Consider the following 24,489-nt stretch of genomic DNA (forward strand, 5'->3'; position numbering starts at 1 on the left):
TGATTGGTCCATGATGGCAAGTCAAGGCCCCCTAGAGCGCAAGAGGAAAGTTAGACAAGGGGATTTGTTCAAATTGGAAACAAATCAGACAAAGAAATTTGTTCAAATTGAAAACAAGTAAATCAGTCAAGGGAATTTGTTCAAATTGAAAACAAGTAAATCAGACAAGGGAATTTGTTCAAATTGAAAACAAGTAAATCAGACAAGGGGATTTGTTCAAATTGAAAACAAGTAAATCAGACAAGGGAATTTGTTCAAATTGAAAACAAGTAAATCAGACAAGGGAATTTGTTCAAATTGAAAACAAGTAAATCAGACAAGGGAATTTGTTCAAACTGAAAACGAGTAAATCAGACATGACAAGGGGATTTGATCAAATTGAAAACCAAGTAAATCCAGGAACAGTCGATTTCTGATTCTAGTCCAAAACAAGACGAGTGCATATTAAAATTAGCATTGTCAAAGTAAGTAATTTGATGGGAAATCAATAACTAGAGGTGCCTAAATGAGTCAATAAAATGGAGATCAAGATAAAGGGAGTAAATCTGACTCGAATAAGGGAACAACACAAAACAAACGACGTTTCGGCCTTTGGCGTTGTACGCACGCACACATATACACACACATTTTCACCTATATTATTATGACAATCTAATATATATATATAAAATATTCTGTGTTTACTTGAAAAAGGCCAAAGGCTGAAACGTCGTTTGTTTTGCGTTCAGATTTACTCCATCTTTATCTCCGTTGATGGGAAATACATAAAGCAAGTAAGTCATGAATACAGTAAAAATGAATTTTAATAATCAATTTATCCAAATTAATGGAATACAATTCATCAATTGTATAATGTATTTTCATTTAAAAAGGTTATATCCTGTGTAACAATGAGATTTTGTACAAAATTAAAAAGCATACAATTCAAATAAAGCTTATTATTAACTTGTTTTGAAACATTCTCAGCAAGTAGAGACTCCAGATGAAAAAAATATGTTAATGAATATCCATTTCTAATACCTTAATAATGTTAATATTAATAATATATAATAATTTGTATCAAACATATTGTAAATATGACATTCATCAAGAATCTGAAGTCAAGACAGAAAAAGTAAAAAATTCTTAGACTACTTAATTATCTGCCATGCTCTCCGATCAATGGGCTGATACAATAGAATGTTATGGATCTGCCTGACTGGAAGCATGGACCAGTCTTGGGTAGGAATTTTGATGATTTCACTACACACCTTGCAAGTAAATTAAGTCTGTTTTGCAAATTAGATGTTAGTTCCTGGGTCAACCATGGAACTTGTGTGGCAAGCTTAATGGCAAATCGACCTGAACTCTTTTTTTTTGGGTCTTTTGTAGTCCTTCAGAGACAATAGGCCCATAGAGCCAGAGTTTATCCTGGTTTCTATAGCTTGAAATAGACAATAGCAATTGCTTGCTATCCTTTGGATAGGACGCTAGTTTATCGCAAAGTACTTTCCACCAGATCAAATAAATAACAATGTGAAATGGATTGTAAGCTTCAAGTTAATTACAAAAACAGATGAAATGAACGTTTCAGGTTTCCCATTTATCAACAAAACAGGATGAATGAAACACTACAGATGAATGTGGTAGTCAAAGGGGAAACCCGAAACATTCATTTGATCTGTTTTTGTAATTAAATTGAAGCTTACATTCAATTTCACATTTGCGTGTGAAGCGAGTGGTCTACCAACTGAACTATGGGGACCCCCTTTGATTTCTCACTCCAATTGAACACATTTCAAATTGCACAAGTTTTGCCTCCCCAATTTTGGTTTTCATAATTCCTCCTCTTTTTCATCCTCTCCATCATCGCCAGACAATTCTTTATCTGTGTCTGCCACGTCCCTTTCATCTGCCAAAGCCATTTCTATGATAGATGGACTTTTTCCATTATCTACACTGATGCTTTCTCGCCCCATCACTTCCTCTTGGGTCTCAGTCTTTTTCCCGCCTTGCTTTTCCTTTTCTTTTTCCTTGGCGACGAAACTGAGACTCTCCTTGTCAAATCTGAGAGGCATTAAGCCGAGTTCCCCATCAAACCTGTTCTTGGTGATCTGAAATTACATAACAATTCAGAACATTACAAATATTTTCTTTTTACAAAAAAAAAATCAGTATTAAAAAAATATGAGCTTTTATATGGCGCAATATCCACTAAACATGCTCAAAGTGTTTTACAAGGGGTCCCTGGTCAACAGCAACATTAACATGTAGGATGGGACATGATGCCTGTTAAGCAATTTTACATTTTTTTCGGACAAAGACAACGCTGTTGACGGCCAGGTACTCATTTTACACCCCGAGTACAGTGAGAGAATGTTAATAAAAAGTCTTTTCCAAGGACTTAACTATGCGCCAAGCGAGGCTTGAACCCAGGACTTTCTGATCCAAAAGCGAGTGTCATACCACAAGACCACATAGCCGCACAACAAATCAGAACACTACAAATATTTTCTTTTTACAAAAGAATCGGTATTACATGTAAAAAGAAATTGTAGTAGAGTCACATGGTCACCAATCACAGATAAGATATTGTAAAATGTAGATTGTGATTAAATTCTTTAAAATAAAAAGGCTGTAACTTGAAATTGTATTTAAGAACAATCAAGAGCTTTTACTGTAAAATTGATCAGGTAAGCTAATTTTACCAAAAGAAACTTGCATGGTCATCAAAGAACCAATGACCCGACTGGAATGAAAAAGTTGGAAGGAAAATGTGTGTATATAAAGGTGTGGACAAAATAACAGTACGTTTCAAATCCTCCTAAAATGCTACCAGAATTGTTAACTATCTACTGTTTCTAGGCATTTTGTAAAACCTCCCTTAACCACCAAAATTGAGACCTTGATATAACCTAAAATTCTTAAATCTGATTAAAACTATTATGAAATAAGATCATCCAAACAGATCATACTTATGGTTTCAGGAACAAAGGGGATTTTTATGACCCCTGTATCAACAGTGATTGAGTTTCTGGGCCTATTAAATTTGGCAGAAAGTACACTGCAATGGACTGATGTCCTATAAAGAGGGTAGCAAAAATTCGGTTTTATCAGTGACATTTGTTTTCAAATTACAAATATGTAATGATGCAAAATCACTCACCTGTAAATATTTTCTTCCTCTGACGGATGTCAATCTTTTATCTTGAAGGATGAGAACATTGTCAGCCTCTTGGGTGGCTTTTGCTGTTCCAAAAACTGAAGAAGTCGTAAGGTCTTCTGATTCTTTCTCCTGAGTATATTAAAACATATTTTTATTGTTTTAAAGACTTCACTGAATACATGGCATATTCAGATGTATTAAGCTTGTTAATGCAGCACAGCGGGGGGTGAGGGGGTCACAATAGCCCAGTTGGTAGAGCAATCACTTCAGTCTGCAAAGGGACTGAAATTCAATCCCTGGTGAATTCTATATTTTTTTTTCATGTTGTCCACCCAGCAGTGACTAGGGAGCTGGGTCTGTTAGATCTGGTAGAAAGTACTTTACGATAAACTAGAATCCTATCTAAAGGGAGGCAAACGATTGTTATTGTTGGTTTCACAATATAGAAACTAAGATAAACTCCAGCTCCATGGGCCCAATGGCTCTGAGGGACTACTTTTAATACAGCACAGTAAAACAAAATAAAGTTTAAAAATTCAGATTCTTTCAGGTTCACAGGTAAGAATAAAACAGAATAAGAGTACAAAATTCAATCAAAATTAAATCAGTATGATTGTGTGGTGTAACTCTATTACTAGTACGAGAACTGAATGGCATTTTTCAATAATTCCTGTATATTTTATAATGACTATAGGCTATATAATAATATTGGTATTTCCTAAAGGGAATAAAGACAACAGAAAAAAAAAGAAAATTTTGCAGAAATATAGGATAAATAAAATACACTTCATAAATGTGAGCCTTTAACCAAAGCAATATCAAAAGCACTTTACAAGGGTCCCCAAGCCAACTCTAACACTGTAATATAATGGCCCCAAGCCAACTCTAACATGTAATACAATGGCCCCAAGCCAACTCTAACACTGTAATACAATGGCCCCAAGCCAACTCGAACACTGTAAATCAATCTAAAAAAATACCTTGCGAGGATGGATGACAACAGTGACATGGCAGTTCATATTGGTGGCAAATTTACGGAAGGCGGCAATCATGGAATCCTGTTTCATAAACCGATCAGTGAAGTCTGCACCTCCTACACCCATCATAAACTGTAGGTTGTCGACTATGACATGGGCTATATCATGAACATACACTGCGTGCGTCATAGCCTGATAGAAAGAGGGAAAAAATACACAGTATTATAATATAGACCTGTAAATGAGCTCTATAAATACACAGTATTATAATATAGACCTGTAAATGAGCTCTATAATAAAAATTGACTGAAACTCTTCGTAATTCGTCATAGTGGAAAAATCCAAAGAATCGAAATGAATAATAAACAGCAAGATCGCTTGATCAAAACAATGGCAGAAAACTAATTTGTGCGGATATTAATTAGGCTACTTACCATTGTTCTTTATAATTAGGTACCCAATCAGTGAAGAAACTAGAAATGGTCAATCAGTTTGTTTACAATGTGAGGCAATCAAGATGTACTGTAGCAATCCCTAACTTTCGATTTGAAGGTGTCTACATACCGCACGCACTTCTGGCTTTCGCATTTTACTTTTTTCATACTTTTAATTCCCTGCAGGTACTTGTGGTCAATTTTGGCTTAGACAAAACAGTGAAATTTATCGCTCAGCAGCTCAGTTAAAATTGGCTACCATTGGGATCACAACAGGTTTGGAAAGTTAAAAAATAATTTCTCAAAGGCTGTGTGAAAATACACTGGGATCTGTTCAGACACGGCAATTCTAAAAAGTGTTGCTTAGCCTTGGCAATGTATCTATCATTAATATAAACGGTCCATGAGCTATGCGTAGCGCCGTGGAACATTCCTAATTCCTTTCCGGTCATACGACTACGATTCATTAAGTCTTTCTTTATTCATTTCTTTCTTTCCTTTTTAAAAATATTTGAATTTGACGAATTGACTGATTTCAGTTAATTGACCGAGATTTACAGGTCTATTTGGACTGCAATCGGCTTGATACCTTCCTTTTTAATGTCTAAACTCACATTTTGAAGAAACCGATCAGAAAAAAGGACAATCTCTCCCCCCTCCCCATCTAAAAGAAAAAAGAAAAATTAATTTATGTAAATTTAAATTTTATTTCAGGATTTCATTTTGGTTTTTCAATGTTTAATAATAATATTAATAATAATAATAATAATAATAATAATAATAATAATAATAATAATAATAATAATAGTAATAATAATAATAATGATAATCATCATCATCATCATCATCATACTTTATTCATCCATATGAAATTTTTTGTACAGACGTGTTGAACAGACATGATAATAAGTTAGCAAATAACTAAGTGGTAAAAGTATTGATACTGTGAAAGTATCAAAATGTGTAAATTGATTTGCATATTGAGTATTATAAATTTGTGTAAATAAGTTAAGATCAGTGACAAAAATTGAATTTTTAATGGAATAAAATGCAATAATGTTATACGGTCTAGAATAAAATCCTTTCCCAAGTAGTTTGTTTGGACATGCTTGCAACCCATTTAAAAGTCCTGGTTGAAATTATTAAAAAACCAATAAGTCCAATAAAGCCAACTTTTCAAATGTAATTTTGTATGTGGAGTCAAAGCTTCAGTGATAATTGATTGATTCTAAGATACCCCATTGTTGAATTCGATTCAAGCTCAAAACCTATTCATATATCTAATTTTCACCATGGCAAAAGACTTGTGTTGGAGCCCTAGTCATTAACTCAAGAAAGTATAAGTGAATGTAAACGTTAAAGACATCAACAAAATGTAAAGAGTAAACATAAGTCGCTTATATTGAAATAATATAGACTGAACGAAGTTGACATCAATCAGGTCTTTGTTAATGTTTTTTGCCATCCAAGTTTATGAGTAATTCTCACTATAAATGTTCAAGGTTACACACAGTTTTGTGTGTTGGTCAGTTATATTTCAGATTCCGGATGGCAATGTTGTGAGTTTCTTAGCCAAGTGGTCAGCATCTATAAAACAAACAGTGGTTGGGCCATTGGCCTTCTATTGGAAACAGATGAAACCCACACAAAATTATGAGAAAAATCACAGTGACCATAACTAGAGATATATGGGAGAGGGTTATGAAGACCGGAAGGATATGTAAGAGAGCAGATGTGGACAAGTGAGTGATAAATCAGGAGAGGAAGTTAAAAGCAACTAAACATACATCAATGACATTCTTTATTGATTCTTGTCCATGGAAAGTCATGAAGTACATCGGTAAAGTCTGGAATTGGTCGGCATAATAATCAAACATTTCAATTCTCTTTCCAATGTTTTGTCTGTAAAAATAAGTGGAAGGTTTTAAAATATAATTCTTTAAAAAATGAAGTGCTTCAGAGCCATTAGGCCCATGGAGCTGGAGTTTAACCCAGTTCCTATAGCGTGAAATGGACAATATCAATTGCTCGCTATACTTTGGATAAGACGCTAGTCTATCTCAAAGTACTTTCCGCCAGATCTAACAGACCCAGCTACCCATTCACTGCTGGGTAGACAGAGGGATCAGGAAAAAATTTCGACTGCACCCAGGATCTCGGTCCCTTTGTGTGTGAAGCGAGTGCTCTATCTATCAACTGAGCTATCTGGACCCCCAATTCTTTAAAAGGTAGTCAAAAAAAGTAAACCTAAATCATTTAACTTGATAGAAATAAATACTTACTCAGAAGTTTGTTCTTAGACACAAAATGTAAAAACATGCTTCAAAACAGTTGCAAATAAATGTCCTTTTTCCCCCCCTTTTCTTAATTTTCCCCCCTTTTTTCTCAAGTTAAAAAAAAACCTGTCTACATATAAGAGAAAAATAAGAAAGGTGTCCTCTTACTGTGCAAATTGTGTTAACATCATCTTCCCAAGCCTGACATTATTGATTTCAAAACTTCCCCAAAGGGTATTCACCTGGCAAAATGAGAGGAAAAAAAATCTTTCATTAAAAAGTTTAGTCAAACACGGAATACTTCGGGCTCAAAACCCTTCTTCAGCTAACAACAAAAAACAATAAAGACATAAATACATTACTAAATTCCAGATAGAAAGTTTACTTTCCAAGATTTTTCTACAACAGAGAGGACCTACAAATATCTCTGTTGTCTATCCGAAATTTAGTGATGTATTTATGTCTTTATTGTTTTTTGTTGTTGGCTGAAGAAGAGTTTTGAGCCTGAAACGTTTCGTGTTTGGTATTTTATTCTTTTTTGAAGTTGTTATATCCAGTAAGTTCCACACACCAAGGACCAAAAAGGCGAAAGAGTGAAAGCAAATTTATTGCACACACTTAGACACAGGCAATGAAAAATAACATATTACACTCTAATCATTTACTAGATTGCCATATCCTTCTGTCAAATTAAAAAAACCCAAAAACCCTCCATTTATTCATCACCAAGGGGAAAATTTCTTTAGGGTCTATTGCAATAGAAGGCTGGAATAACCCAGGCACTAGGCACAATGCAGTACAACAAAGTGGGCTAAAAAAAAACTTGAGCTTTTACATAGCACAATATCCACTAAATATGCTCAAAGCGCTTTACAAGGGGTCCGTCTGTTGTATATTTCAATTTGTGCATTGATTAACTTTTGCTTGTAACTGTTTTTTGTTTTTGTTTTTTCATAGCGCCCCGAGCACCTTTGAATGGAAGTTTGCGTTTTATAAATGCTTCATTATCATTATTATGATTTCTCTTCAATAGTAATAATTTAAACAATATCCTGGACAGCCTCACTACCAAATTTTTAATTATAAAACGTTATCATGCTTGAGTTATAATGTGTTTCTAAATAGACAATCCCAGGGTGGAAATGAAATATGTAACACATCCCCTCATACTGGTTTTAAGCTGGGGCGAACCAGTTGTTAACAACAGAGTTCAAACTTAAACCATAAAACTTGAATTAACTGATTTCATTTATTTTGGGGTTTTTTTCTTTTGTAGTGCTTCAGAGCCATTAGGCTCATGGGGCTGGAGTTTATCCCAGTTTATAGCGTGAAACGGACAATAGCAATTGCTTGCTACCCATTGGATAGGATGCTAGTCTATTGCAAAGTACTTTCCACTAGATCTAACAGACCCAGCTATCCAATCACTGCTGGCTAGACAGTGGGGGGTTTGAAAAAAATCTTTTGACTTCACCAGGGATCAATCTTGGTCCCTTTATGTGTGAAACGAGTGCTCTACCAACTGAGCTATTGGGACCCCCTGAATTATGGTAAAAAGCTCATTATTTCATAATTATGATCATTTTGACTTGAAACTCAAATTTTGGAATTTGGCACACTTGAATAAGATACAAGATTGAGGAGGATGGCAGAGAGGGGGTGGGATGACAAAGGTTTGATATTTTTACTCACCCCCTGCATACAAAGATCCAAAGAATAGTCAGACATAAAGGTCGTTTTCCCAGACCCTGTTGGCCCTGTGAATACTGTGAGCTCTCCTCGCCTGTGACCCTTCAAGAGTCTGTTTAAGACTGGGTAACGTTTCCACTGCCCAAAGCACGAAGAGATTACAGTATTATTTAATAAATGAAATTAATAATGAAATACAGTTTAACACAAAACACTAATATTAATAACTAATTCTTTAAATTTTAAATCATTGAAAGATTTAGTAAATAGTTGAGCTTTTCCATTTTTAATGAGTAATATTTAATACGAAATGAGATTATAAATTTAAAAGACATTTGTTAATATCAATCTGGTAAGAACGAACGTCTTAAACATTTAAATCAAAAATAAGGAGAAACAGCCATTCAGATTGGCAGACTTGTTGAAGTCAATGTGTTGCACCGATGTTACTGCGCTCTTGGTGAAAACAATAAAATTTCATGTCAGGTTAGAGAAAATTTAACCCAATTTGAAAAAGGTTATATAACAACAGAATTCTATATTTTTTTTTTCCATTAAAAAAATTAATTAAACTAAACTAAAGCTTCAAGCTTTAAAATAATTTCTACAACGTGTTCAATGGATATATTTAGAACACTACGAACATAAAACTTCCTCCCTTCATTTACCTTTACTCCTGCAACTTGATCCAGGTGTGTGAGATGAGAAAATATTTCTTGTCGCAGGTGAGAAAAACTGACTATGGACTTGTGGGAAATAGGGCGTGATTTATTGAGTATGTTGGACAGTTTGAGACCTTGACTTAAGGCAGTCGTCGGGCCTGGGTCATCAATACTTGGTCTGGGGAGAAAAGCAAAGTCTTTCTATTATTATTATTTTTTTTTTTTTTTGCTTTTGCACAAAGCATAATCTCTTTTATGCCAACAAGTTTAAAATGTTACCAAATAGCAATTCAGGAACCAAGCTGTCCATTTTATAGCAGAAAAAAATAATAATGTAAAATGGAGTGTGATGAGGATGGTGAAGGTGTTATATGGGAATGGTGAAAGAGAAGGATGGTAACGGAAATATAAGGAAGGTTGTTGTGATGATGATGATGATGATGATGATGACTACGATCTTACTAGTGTGCATATGTCAATATATTATGTAATGTATGTTTTCTATAATATGTATTGTTATAAATGTGTAACCAAATGACAAATTGCCTCTATTTTGAGGACAATAAAGACATATTTTATTAATATTATTATTATTATTAAGACCTTCCTCAAAATAACTATTTTCATTGAGAAAACTAAAGCAAAAAATTTTAAACCAATTTATGTAAAATATCTTTTTAAAAAATGAATTATAAAAATTTAAACTATATTTACAGGACAAAAAAACTATCATCCTCAATTCTGCAAGCTATAAATATTTGTTTCAACAGACAAACCTTACAATATTGCAGCGTTTACTATTTAACTTCTTGGCAAATAACTTGGCAGATTCCCAAGCTCTGACGTCATCTCCAAACCAAAGAGTGATGTTGTTGAACCTCTCTAGACTTGGTAACACCTTTTGTAAAAGTCAAACATGTGAACATATTTATATGATATTAAAAAAAATAGAACTCCTCTTTATAAAAAGTATCAAAAGAAAAGAAAAGAAATAAATAAACATTAAAATAATTTTTCTTAATTCAGACGATTGACAAACAGGGTTAACAAAATAACAAACTATTAAAATGATCTGTGAGAGACACATAACCATTCCATCCTTACATCCCTAACATAAAACAATTAACACCTCATTGAGGAAACGAATAAAGATAAAGATCTGAACAAGTGTGTATGAAAGGTGCCAGACAAAGCAAGAAAGAAAAATACAAGAAAAAAACCATATAAAAAAATCAGTCGACCTTGACTGGGGATCGAACTTCAGACCTTCTGATTACTCAGAAGGTCTGAGGTTCGATCCCCAGTCAAGGTCGACTGATTTTTTTTCTTGCTTTGTCTGGCACCTATAATACACACTTGTTCAGCTCTGTATCTTACACCGGTGCCTGCTCCTTAATTTCTTAAACGGATAAAGCAAGTCCATCATAAAAATCTTAACTGACAACAAAAGGCAGATCTGGCAAATTATAGAAACGGTACAGGGAGCAGGTGGGGAGAGGGAGTTTGGGATGGACACGTTCTCCTCTTGAGATGCCGTTGACATATTGCTTTTAGCAGGGTAAGTGAAGAGATTTTTTACAGACTGTCACAAGATGTGGTTATAATTAATCATCGATCAAGACAATTATTTTGATGTCCACAGTTTGTTTACAGGAGTGTTAAATGGGCTTATGATGTGAGGTATGAAGACAAGGTTCGCACACATACTCTGTGACTTTCTTGAGTTCATGCATGTGTTTGTTGACAAGTTTATTTTGTGCTACATACCTGCACCCTACACCAACAACCTCCGATTTTAAACAAGCAATTGAAACCATCAAACTTATTCTTCAACTTAGTGGCTGACAGCAAAGTATGAACTAGTTCACAGAAAAAGAGGATGGCATAAAAAAGCGGGTCCAATCAAAAGTCAAACAAGAAATAATTACAAGCTTCTTTACCCCTCATGATTTACCTACGGCGTAATCTAGTCACATGGGCAGGAAAGGGTTTGTTTACACTAGACATTTTAATGAACTAATGGATCTTTGAAGCGCATAACCCGGTGCATATCATTATGTATATATTTAGAAACTCGGAGGATAAAAGTGATTTTTACTGTAATATGGAACATTAGCCATGGATTTGGCAAAAAAAAATAATCAGAATCCACTTATAAGCACGCTCTGCTTTGTTCCTGAGAACCGTGCTTATAAAAGGAGACCACTGTAGTTTACTTGAAAAATACCTCTTGAGGTAAAGAGCTGATTCCACGAGGAAGAGCTATGGCAGATTTCTTTGTTTCCTGCATGACAGCCATGGCATCCACCTCACTACTTGTCAAAACCACCTCCGTTTTACACAGGGGAACCAGATCAAGCCCAAATATACCACCTGGCCCAATTCTGTAAAACATTGTAGAAATTTGTTACAGTGAATGACATAATTAGTCGAATGGTGAAAAGATTTGAACTGAGATATGGCCATGTTTAGTTAGAAGGTCAATTTTTATCAAAAATGAATTCTTGTCATAAATGATTAAATCAAACCTTTTGTACATTTGTACATCACTATTAAAATTTTTTACAGCTAGTCAAGTTGAAAAGGTATAAAATTTGAGAAAAGTCGCTGGATACCTTTCCCATACATCTGACCATAACTTCATGAAAAATCACCCGATTTACTTCAAATAAAAATTAAAATGCTCTGGGGAGAAAATGCAAAAAAAAAAAAAAAAATGCAAATCCAAAATTTTCACCTCCCGACAGATTATGTCATGCACTCACACATTTACTTACTTGGGGGTTAAAATAGAGCCAAGTAGCTAAATTGGTAACCCACTTGACTGCCAAAAAATTAATCTGCAATTATCCTCTGTACACCCACCAGTAATCAGAATTCCTGACAGCTGAGAAAGCACATTATAATTTACGAGTGTCCTTCACAAAGTGTAGCAATCAGTTACATGCTTTTTATTTTTTTCAAAAGCATAAACTCCTCATGGCTCTACTAAAAAGATACAAAATTTTAAAATCTTTTTCACATTTTGACCAACCAAGAAAATCACACGGATTTTGTGTGCAAGAGGTTTTTATAACAGATCAGTGACAGAAAATATTGTATTTTCTTGAATATTAAATTATTACATAAAATCTACCAAAATCTTTGGCTTCCATATAAACCAAATCTATCGGGGGTTTAATTATTACTTTTAATGTCTAATAAAGATAAATAAATAAATAAGTTAATTTATAAACACAAAAAACAAAAAAAAAAACAATGGCAAAACAAGACAAAAACAGAAAAAAACCCCACATAAAATGACAACTTCCCAGCAACGACAAAAAATCTGATAATTTCAATTTTTAAAATATAATAACGATGACGTTACCTAGGTATAAATGAGTCTCTGATTGGCCCAGCAGTTTCACTATTGTTCTGATGACAAGACAACCTTTTCACACTGATTATCTTATTATCAACAAAAACTGGATAAACTAGGCTTAGTTTCTTCGGATCACATCTCACACGGAACTTGTCCAAAATTGAAGTGCTGAGGTGCTGTAAAAGGAGCAAAAAAAAAAAAACAAAAAAAAAAAAAAGGAAAAATCCTTTGAAATGCATCAACATGTGTTTGTGTGACTATGTGGTCTTGTGGTATGACACTCGCTTTCGGATCAGAAGGTCCTGGTTTCGAGCCTCGCTCGATGTAAAGTTAGTCCTTGGAAAAGACTCTTTACTCACATTCTCTCATTGTACTCAGGTGTAAAATGAGTAACTGACCGTTAACAGCGTTGTCTGTCAGAAAAAATTACATTATCGCCTAACAAGCATCATGTCTCGTTCTTTATGTTATGTGTTGTTGTTGGTCAGGGACCCTTTGTACAGCGCTTTGAGCATGTTTAGTGGATATTGTGCTATATAAAAGCTCAATTAAAATTTTTTTTTTTTAACATAGTAGATTGCGGAAGCCCAACTGTGTTAGTACAATAAAAACAAATATAATCATTATAAAATCCATTGACTTTTTATCTTGTTTCTTTGTCATTGAAATCTGAAAATGAATACTACACTACCAGAAGCTGTAAAATATTTTTCTTTAAACAATGAAGAAAAATAAATATTACAGTTTCAAAATAGAACAAAATACTTGAAACGGAATGTTTTGGGAGCAAAACCATTCTTCAGCCAATAAGAAAAACAATTCAAACAGTAATAACAGAGGCAAGTGCCTGACCACACCCCCCCCCCCTCCTCCCTACAATGAGTAGCCAGGTCTGTTAACTCTGGTGAAAAGTAATTTGCGATAGACGAACCTCGTACACAAAGGGTAGCTATTAACACTATTGACACTGGGATAAATTTAGATACATTGGCCTTAACGGCTCATTACGTCAACTTAAAAAAAAAATTTAATGTATAATGAAATGCAATGAGAAGTTTGGGATAAGTACACAGATTCTTGAACGTACATCTAAATCAAAGATCTCTAGAATCCCAGAGACAACTTCCTTCTGTAAACTATCCATTGGGATGTGTGAGCTCCAAATTTCTTTAGCCTGAAAGTTTTCTCTGATATGAGATTTTACATTTTCTACGTCTTGAAAACACACAAATGATGATCTGGAGAAAGGAAAATATTGATATGTGATGACATTACCAACCAATCAATAGAAACAAATTAGTAAAAAATGTTGTGGTAATATTTACTTAATTTAACTATTATGAGTTAAATAAAACTTTTGAAAAAATTATTATTGTATTCATGGGAACATGTTGAATTTTAACAAAAAATATTTTGAGAGGCAGGTACGGGTTCTGGATTCAAATCAAAGGGATGAGGTAGCTGAGTGGTTAAGGAATTGCACTGCAACCTGGAAAGTTCCGGGCTCGAGACTCTCTTCAGGCACTATCAGGTTTTTTTGTTTTTTTTTCCTGAGGCAAGATTATCAACCCTGAATTTGCTCACTTTGCACAACATGGGTGATTCCTAATGACTTCAGATATTTGTTTGATGGGTTATATCTATTCCATCATGAAATGCCTAGGCAATGGAAGGGTGTTTTTTTTGTTCGTAATAATATAATCTATTTACAGGATTGTGTGTTTGATAAGCTGAGTTGAAATAGGAAATAAAATCATTTACTTCTGACAAAATTTGTATTAAATCAATCAATATCCAGACAAAAAATTTCAAGGCAATTGGTAGAAAAATAAAAAGAGATGATTGAAAAAAAAACTAGTGAAAAAAAGACGTTTTGAGAAAAATGCACTTGAACCTAAAATATAACAAATGAACAACATAAAAAAAAACAACATTCAACATCTTTTGCTTTTAAAGCATGAGTGGCTGTTTCCTTTGATATTTTATTTTGAAAAAAATCGATTGCTCTAAACAAAAACATTGAAATCTCAATATAGATATTATTGTCAAAATCATGATGTATTATCCCCCCCCCCCCCGCCCCCTCCCTAAATTACAACAGAATCAATGGAGGTTCGTTTCATTTCCTGAATACTTTTTGAAGGATTTTGATTTTTGATTTTGGTATTTATCTAATTTTGTTCAATTATTAAAAAATTCATAACAACTAATTTACCTAATTCACCGTCCATTATTAACGTTTATATTATCACCAACAATAATAATGATGATAATAATAACAACAAAAATATTAATAGTAATATTAATAATAATAATAATTATGATTAAAATAGCAAATAAGAAACATCATCCAACCAGGATCATTACCTTCTTTTTGTGGCTTTCAGTTGAAGAAGATTATCATGTAAGTCTTGCCATGAGCCTTCTTTATTGCACTTCATGCACACAAAATGACCTGTAGAGATGCAAACAAAATGACCTATACAGATGCAAACAAAATGACCTTTGCAGATACAGACAAAATTACCTATACAGATGCAGACAAAATGACCTCTACAGATGCAGACAAAATGACCTTTGCAGATGCAGACAAAATTACCTATACAGATGCAGACAAAATGACCTATACAGATGCAGACAAAATGACCTTTGCAGATGCAGACAAAATTACCTATACAGATGCAGACAAAATTACCTTTACAGATACAAACAAAATGACCTTTACAGATACAGACAAAATGACCTTTACAGATGCAAACAAAATGACTTTTACAGATACAGACAAAATGACCTTTACAGATACAGACAAAATTACCTTTACAGATGCAGAAAAAATGACCTATACAGATGCAGACAAAATTATCTTTACAGATGCAAACTAAATGACCTTGACAGATGTAGAAAAATCATTAACAAATAATTTGCATCCATTATACAATACTTGAGTTCCATCTCTTTATAGAGGATGGATGCCATTGTTCACTCATCATCTGCCATCCTATTGCAAAGCCTTCTTGCAACACTCACTAATTGTCGTTCCTGCTGTAGTTAAGTTTTTAATCAAGGATTGCCTTTGCCTGCCTTCTTGCAAAATATGATGATTTTTTTGATTTTTTTTTGCATTGTTTGTTGTCTCCATTTCTTCTCTTTATGTCTCCAAACACTTTTCTCAATCTTTGTCCTGCACCAATCAATAAATCTATATTTGATTTCTTTCTTACTAATAGTATCCTTATAATTCTCATGTGCACCCATTATTCAAACATATCTGTCTTTCTTTGTGTTTCTATTCTGCATTTAGCGACCAAGTATCACATGCATACATTCAGCTTGACCATATATAACATCTTGATAAACATACACTGGTAATTACTGAGATATCTAAATATGTGAGGAGCTTACTCATTTTCTTAAAATTGACTTTAAATTTATCAATGTTAATTATTCCTTTATATCAGTGGTACATTTCCTATCCTCAGTGATGAGTTGTCCAAGATAAACATAGTTCTTCAAATGCTCGATTTAGCTGTTGTTAACTTTGATCTTAAGAAGATCATCGCTTCCATATTCATTGCATTGATCTTCAGACCATTTTCCACCATCAATCTTTTAACATATCCATTAATTTATGGAAAGCCATTTCATTTGTTGCGAGCAGCACAATATCATTAGTCATTAGCATATTTCAAGTTGTTGATTTTCTACCATCTACAGCCCAGGCATTATTCCTATAATTATGGATATGAACTTTGGACTAAAGTTGAATATACAGGGTAAATGGATACATCCTTGTTAATATCTGATTTTTGTCTTTTAAGGTCACCACAAATTTGCAATTCGTGCTAAGTCATTTCATGAGCATCTACTCTCCTAAAAGTTCCTATCAGTTTCTCATGATTGATGGCATCAAAGAATATCCAAACTTTATTCTTAACCCGAGAACTGGAGATGCCATTTTGGAGATAGAAGCAATGAAACGATGTTTTAAGTATGTCAGGGACAAGATGGACAGATATCAAAAAGTTTAGAAGAAAGGATAAGGTAAACTTGTGAGAAGGATATTTTATTTTCATGCATATAAATGGGATCCAAATATTACAATATAATAACCATATAGTTACCCTATAGCTGTCAAGCACATTTAATTCTACAGATAACTGGCATGAGCATTATGTGTCAAATTAAATAGATCACATAGGAAAGTCATAAATGGTGAAAAACCTGTAGTTGTGTTGATGTAGAGACAATCTTGAGATGACGATGATGATGATGACTTTGCTGTCTTAGGACACCTTGTGATGATATTGGTGAATCCAGACTCCATTTTCATTTTTAAATCGGTGATAACCTAAGGATGACAAATCAAATATTATATTCATTGAACTAAACAACAAAAGAAAGCTTATTAAACAAAATGCAGAATCATCCACTCGATGATCAACAGCAGAAAAAGAAACAGTCAATAAATAAAAAGTCCTTGAAATTGAAATTATTGAAAATTTATTAATAGTTTTGACTCTTAATATATTTTAACAGCCATGAGTTTTAAAACAACAATCAAACTTTGTTTAATTCATTGTTCTATCTACGGGAGGATGGTATTCTGGTTTAACTTTTTCTTACTAAAATCAAATTACTGGCTCTAATGAATTTTCAATTTTGTAGATTGCACAAATAGTAAGGAGTTTGACTCACAATTGATCTCTAGTCAAATTTTGGAGGGGAGGTAGAAATAAAATCAACATGCACAATGATTCTAAGGATATTCTTCTGTCAATATGAAATATTATTTGAATTTAAACAGTTCACAAATTAGATTACAAGATCAGAAAATTCATCAACAACAAGAATCGTTCCTCCCTCTAATGGGTAATGTAAAAAGTAATTTTCAGACCCGTCTTCAGCCAACAACAAAAAACAATAAAGACATAAATACATTACTAAATTCCAGATTGAGCCCCTCAGGAGAATAAACAGATGTAATCTTATTGCTGACACTATAAAATTAAAGAGAAAAATTGTAATTTTTAATATACAGATGTTTTAGAAAAATAGTCTTACTACACACTGTGTAATGGGAAGTTGCAATTATTCAAGTTCAAGAGCATAAGATGCAAAAGGCACAATGTGCCCATCACCGCAAATCTTATACACAGAAATATTACCTATCACACCACACTAACCCTGTTGTCACTCAAGTCATTCAATCCTCCCAGTATTTGTGTATATATGTGGAAAACGGGTTGAAATAAAACATTACCTTTTGTACAGCACCTGCAGTGTTGTGGTCTCCATTGTTTGAATCTATAACCAAGCATCGAGTTGTTGCCCTCCATACTGAAGATTTCCAAGCAAGAAAACTATTTCTGCTGAATATGTGCAATTTCTTTTGCATTTGGAATATTTTTTTACTAAAATGAAATTCAAGACATCTTGAACGGCAGTAAGGTTGAGATTCTGAACATCCAAAATTCAACTAAAACTCTGTAAAGAGAGTGGGGTAGGGAAGGAGGGGCAGGGGTGTTTCCACACCCAAACAATAGTGAAAACAAAGCAGTCAAATGTTAAAAAGTGAATAAATAAAAAAATCATTAAATTTGCCAAATCATAATACCAAAATTACTACTTCTACTATCTACAATAATAATAATAACAATAATAATAATAATAATAACAACAACAACAACAAACAACAACAACAATAATATAATAATAATAATAATAATAATAATAATAATAATAATAATAATAATAATAATACAGTCTAAGTCGGTATTGGGAACTGCTTAATTGGGACAATTCCTTGGGAATGGAATTTTTAAAAAATAAAAAGTTATATCCTTTCCAATTCCCAGCCGCTTAACGTTTAAGAGCTAAAAGGTTCTTTAAACCTTTAAATGCGCTGTGTAACTTTTATGCATAGATATAAATTATCAATTATATAAATAGTATCCAATGTCAATTAATTGATAATATTGAGAATTAAATATCTAATACATAAATAAGTGTCATATTCAATATTCGTAGTATAATCAACTCTATTTACATCCATTTGGCGTTGTTCAAGAAAAAAAACATATAGAATATATGTTTTAAAATTGTTCCAACTATCGGGAGCCACAGTAGTGTAATGGTATCCTGTCTGGCCGGTAATCAGAAGGTCTGAGGTTCAATCCCCAGTTGAGGTCCACTGTTTTTTTGGGAAGTGTTTTTTTTTTGTTTGTATTTTTCTTTCTTGCTTTGTCTGGCACCTTTCATACACACTTGTTCAGTTCTTTTTCTTTTAATGTGATTAAAATCAATGTAGACACATTCATTATATCAAAAATTATAATTTGATAAAATTTACGTCATTATAAAATTTTGTAATTTTTTTCAATATCTAGATAGCAAAAAAATAAAAGAAAAGACATCTTATCGAGTATCTAAATAATTCATTTATCTATTTCTATGCCAAATTTCATCAAGATTGAAGGCAGCCAGTATGTTTAATTTTGGCCGCCAGTGACCAACCCTCTTTCTCCATGCTAAAGTCCCGTTTCAATCGGTAGTCAGCTTATCGAGAGGCTGTCCAGTGGGGGAATTCCCAGCCACAGATTTTGAACTTTTTGCAATAGTGCAAGTACATGGCAATAGTAAATTTTGAGTAGTAAAACCATCACAACTTTGAAACCCTTTCCTAGATCTAAAAGTAAGGCATCGTATTAAAATTAGGCTGCCTCTATTCTCATCCTGGGTGAGAATAGAGGTAGTGGCACCTTCTCGCTATTCTCACCCCTGTATTAACCAACAGGTAGAGTCAGCTTCGCCCCCTTCCCCTCTTTCCCCCCCACCCTTCTCAATATTCTCACCTGATCTCTCATGTGACTGCTTTCAACGGTACTGGACGTATGGAGGAGGGTGAACATACATGTCATGCATTTAAAATTTAGACTGGATGGCTTGAGATTATAGGAATCATGTTGGAAATTTCTATACGGGAGTTAATCTCTCTCTCTCTCTCTCTCTCTTGACCGACAAGATATGCCATCACAAGACGAGCCCATTAATGCAGGAGGTGATAGAATACCAAAGATATTGCCTGGATGTTGTAATTAAGTAAAAACATTTTTAAAATTTTGAATACACAATAAATAAATATATGTTTGTCTTCCACTATTCATATTGCTAAACAACATTAAAAAATAATTTACAGAAAATAGGAATTCAGTCTATTGTCTAATAATTTCCCATACCACCCTTTCACAGCTAAGCAAAATAGACTCGCCCAATTTCTAAGAGTTGGACTTTTGCTTTTCTGGGCATATTATTATTTTGTGTTGACTTAGCTGTCTCTATTTCTCCCTACATTAGGTATTTTAACTTGTTTATAGTCTTCCCCCCCCCCCCCTCTCTCTCTCTCTCTCCCAAACTCTATTTCTCTACATCACTTTATATTGTTTGTTTTTCCTTCTGTTTTCCACTCAATATTTCATATCTCTCTAGCTCTCTCCCCCATCCACCCTCTCTTTATCCCTGTCTTTCTCTATGTCGTTTTAATTTGTTGGTATTTTCTTCTTTCTCTTTCTCCTCCACCTATACTATAAACGTGAATGTGTACATCCCAATCTGATTAACACCTAACCCCCTCCCCCCCTCCCGAAAAAAAACCATTAAAAAAAATTTCACCATCCAAGTGCCGGCGTCTTTTTCTCTTGGATCTTGTATCATGGTTTCCCCTACGCCCAACACCTCGGTAGTTTGTGGGTCAACCCCCCCCCCACCTTCTCTCATCATCAGTTTATTTCTCTCCCTAACCTAAGACAGAACTCTGCATGCACTAGTCTATATTATTGAATGGCACTAACCCTGCCCCACCCCTAACACATGGTGGGGTGAGGCCTGAGGTGGTCTCCATTCTTCTATCCTCCGTTTATTGTCAATTGAATGCCGAGAGCAGACGTTTGGTTCTTTGAAGTTCAACTGTATGTCTCAGTAGAAAATATGAATATATCAAAAGTGAGTTTGCCAATACTACTGGTTAAATGAATCTGAGTTTAGCTCTGAGATTAGTTGGTTCGATAAAAGAGGGTATTTTACTAAAGTCAATGAAGAAAAAAAAAAGTTGTGAGGAGGGGGTGTGTCTGTTCGCTGAATGCAATGTGTTCGCTGAGTATGTTCCACTCCTTGTGTCCATTATCACTAAAAGTAAAAGCAGTCATGTGAGATGATGATGTGGGTGAGAGTAGTGAGGAGGGGTGGGGGCTAGGGGGGTGAGAATAGCGAGAAGGTGCCACTACCTCTATTCTCATCCAGGATGAGAATAGTCACTCCCTTAAAATTAAATGACTTTTATTTAAAGGCATATATGTCAAAAATAAAGTAGTCCGGTGAAAATCGTCCAAGATATTGGTGAGTGAGTTTTGGTGAGCTTTTATATAGTTCAATATCCACTAAACATGCTCAAAGCGCTTTACAAGGGGTCCCTGGCCACAGAAACATTTAACATGTAGGACTGGACATGACGCCTGTTAGGCTATATTACAATTTTTTCGGACAGAGACAACGCTGTTACCGGCCAGGTACTCATTTTATAGATATTATGATGAGATAATGTAAGTAAAGAGCCTTCTCCAAGGACTCAACTATGTGCCGAGCGAGGCTCGAACCCATGACCTACCGATCCGTAAGTGAAGTAAGTGAGTTTAGTGAGTGTCATAGTCATACCACTAGATCACATAGCCGTACGGTGAAAATAGCCTCCCACACTATGATTATCACCGTGCAGTGAATATAGCCTATTACACCATTATCACCGTATGGTGAAAATAGTGTGTCAGGCAATTTTCATCGTATGGCAGGGAGCTGATAAATGGCCTAGTGGCTGTGACCCGATTTTTTTTACTTTTGAGTGATGGGTCTCAGAAAAAGTTCCATAGATTTTATGTTTAAGGATGGATTTTAATGATTTAAGTCTTATTTTCTTCAGGAGGAATTACTCTATCAGTTGGTGTAGTTTATTTTTAAATCAATGACAATTTAGTATATCTTTTGATTGTGGATAAAATAGGGTATAATTTAGCTTTGGATAATTAAAAAACGAGAAATTGGTAAATCAAAATTTCATGATGGCAATGATGGCACGTTGGGGTTAACATCTTAACTTTTAAATATATAAAATCAAATTCAGAACAAAGCTGTATACCGCATCCATGAAATTCGTTCCAGCAAAATCCTTACTCAAAATCTTAGCGGCCATTTTAGGCCAGTTTTGAAATCCAAATGGTTGTTACTACCGGAACCGAAATGCAAGAGTTCCAGGTCACAAAGTACGTCAGTAAATAACAAAGGCAAATAGAAGACCATTTTTCAGCATTTAACTAGGGAGTTTAATAGAAATTCTAAATGTACCTCACACACTTGAAACCAATGTCATATGAAAGAGCTGCCAACACAGATTACAAAACAGTTTGAATTTTGTTTCTATCTTGATTAGAAATGTAGTTACGGCAGTTCAAAGTCTGAATTTTCAGACCGATTTTTACCCCAAAATTACCATTGCAAAGTTGTGACCGAAATCGCGTGATGTTAATAAAAAATGGTTAAAACAGTCAATATGGAGTTCTTATCATATATTGTATACCAAAATGTTCGTCTTATCGAGGACAATGCATTTACATTAATAAAGAGGAAGATAAACATTTCAAATTAACACATTATTACATAATATGTCGCAAATGTTACATAATCAAAAACTCGGCTAGACGTAAGAAACAATTTGCTCTATCACTTTTGGATTTATCCCCAATATCTCACTGAAACAATTGCAAATAATTACCCTCTTTTAATTAATACATAGAGAATAAAAAAGGGTTTGAGAGTATTTAAATGAAAAGATATAAATATGTTGTGTAACTGAGTGTAATGACATAATGAGTTTATTTTTACCTATGGCAATTTAATTGCATATAAATAAAATGGTAGATTGAAAAAGTTCAAATAAATTGAAACAGATTCCCTATTATAATTAGAAGGAAAGTTCTGGCTTTTAATACTTAAAAAAATTCTGCTAAACACTTTGGGTTTATTGCTATTACTATTACATGATTTGAACTGACAATTAATATTATTTTATCCCCCCCCCCTTCTCTCTCAATGTATGGGGGTGTCAAAACTAATAGAACTTCTTACCATAATAATTATTAAGGCTAAGGCCTTTAGAATATGGATACAAATGATAAACATATCTAAACATATGGGAAAGAAACTTGATGACTTGATGGCAAAGTAAAATTAAATTAAATTAAAGCAATTGGTATTATTAATATCGGATTTCAAAAAGAGAAGAAATATACAAACTTTTAAAACAAAAACTATAAAATGCCTATAAATAAAGTTGGAAAGTATGTATTCAAAATAAAAACATAGTAAATAATAGTACTGAAAATATTATGGACTAAATTTAACATAATACATAACTAAATTTAAAATATCGATATGAATATCGATATCGCCCGGCAGCCATGATGAGAAGATAATGTAAACAATGCATTTCGGCGCAGAGTTAAAAGGTGTCTGCGCATCGATATAGAGCCCTGAAATTTGGCATGAATAAAGTTTAGATGTTATAGAGCAGTAAAATTAGGTGCCCCAAACGTAAACAAAGGTCTAGAAGCACATGGCAAACCACATGTTCCTGTCTTGACAGCTCAAGTTCCAATGTAAATCATAGAAAAAAATAACCTTTAAAATTTGGCTGTTAGGTGGCAAAAGAAACACATATTCATAAATACTCGATCATGCATCAAATAATGTCTAGATATGGATATTTTATGGAACAAAAGGTAAAATTTATCAAAAGTTACAGTCTATCTATTTTTAGACCAGAGCAAATTATTGCGCTGGTGTGAACAAGACGAGAATAATTCGGAGCCTGATTTTCAGAATAATTTAGTCTTATACTATTATTTCTGCAACTGTTAGATTTTATGTAAACATATTTTCAATACTGAAAGTGTATTGCCTACAACTCAAACTACAAAATTGGGAGACCTATATTGTGCGTAAATTTTTCCGGTCCCTAACAAAAATCACTAGCAACTTATTGTTTACGTTTGGGGCACCTAATTATACTGTTCTATTCTAAAAACAAGCGTTTAAATTTTAAAAACACACGCGGTAAATAAAAAAATAAATGCATTTGAAAATTGCCAAATTTTAACTTCATATAACTTCTGGAATTATTAATTATTATTAATGGATTTTTCCTTAATTGGCACCATTTAAAAGGAAATTGAAAGACGAAAATAATGATACCAAAATATCTGCGATATTCCTCTTTATAACGAAGTTATGCATCTTTAATTGAACCCCCCAAAACGCGAACGGCAATTTCCAGTCACAACTTTCCTATGGGCGAGTTGGGTCAAAATTTGACTGCCACTGCTGCTGCTCACTAAACTGCCTAATTTAACATAACTTTTCTTCTGCTAATCTGATTTTCACAATTTTGGTATCATTAGAATCGTGTTGAAAAGCACTTTATAATGATATAGGTTTCATTGAGCTAAACCCAATTTGAATTTTTTTTACCAAAGTACCTATTTTTATGAATATGTTTATGTATTATGAATGGTATGAATATTGAAATTGAATATGTGGTGGTGATGATGGATTTTTTGGATGTGGGAAATTATTGGAAATGAATTCTCGCCTCCTCCCTCCCAATCAAAATAAAAATAAATGCTTTCAGCTTACAAACCTTTTCAGCACCGTGTAATCTTCTGTGATAAAGTTTCATGTCATACAAACTGTGATACGTTCCAGAGCTGGGTATTTCATTCATCAATTTCATCAATGTTTATCTCTACCGCGAATTCAATTCGCGAAATTAAAGCGGATGTTTATACTTTCGTTTTCGATAAAATATTATTTTAGTTATTTCCCTTCAATAGATCTTCAGA

The 24,489-nt window shown here is 33.7% G+C and overlaps 1 protein-coding gene across 2 annotated transcripts; it reads right to left on the reverse strand.

The window, feature by feature from the left end:
- Positions 1-785: 785 nt before the first annotated feature.
- Positions 786-24,453, reverse strand: LOC144967464 (twinkle mtDNA helicase-like). Of its 2 annotated transcripts, none has more exons than XM_078904741.1 (15): positions 24,288-24,453; positions 17,808-18,031; positions 16,769-16,895; positions 14,915-15,002; positions 13,635-13,785; positions 12,554-12,723; positions 11,411-11,567; positions 9,960-10,081; positions 9,190-9,361; positions 8,525-8,659; positions 7,001-7,074; positions 6,344-6,458; positions 4,126-4,314; positions 3,146-3,274; positions 786-2,093 (listed from the first exon to the last, which is right to left on the reverse strand). In XM_078904741.1, the coding sequence occupies exons 2-15, from the start codon at positions 17,940-17,942 to the stop codon at positions 1,815-1,817; spliced, it is 2,043 nt and encodes a 680-aa protein (XP_078760867.1). In that variant the 5' UTR covers positions 17,943-18,031; positions 24,288-24,453; the 3' UTR covers positions 786-1,814. The 2 variants fall into 2 exon arrangements, with proteins under 2 accessions (XP_078760867.1, XP_078760869.1); XM_078904743.1 differs by lacking the exon at positions 24,288-24,453 and adding an exon at positions 19,399-19,536.
- Between the last annotated feature and the right edge of the window lie 36 nt (positions 24,454-24,489).

This window comes from Berghia stephanieae, chromosome 3 (assembly GCF_034508935.2).
Source record: "Berghia stephanieae isolate SIO BIC M18660-M18661 chromosome 3, UCSD_Bste_1.3, whole genome shotgun sequence".
NCBI classification, from domain to species: domain Eukaryota; kingdom Metazoa; phylum Mollusca; class Gastropoda; order Nudibranchia; family Aeolidiidae; genus Berghia; species Berghia stephanieae.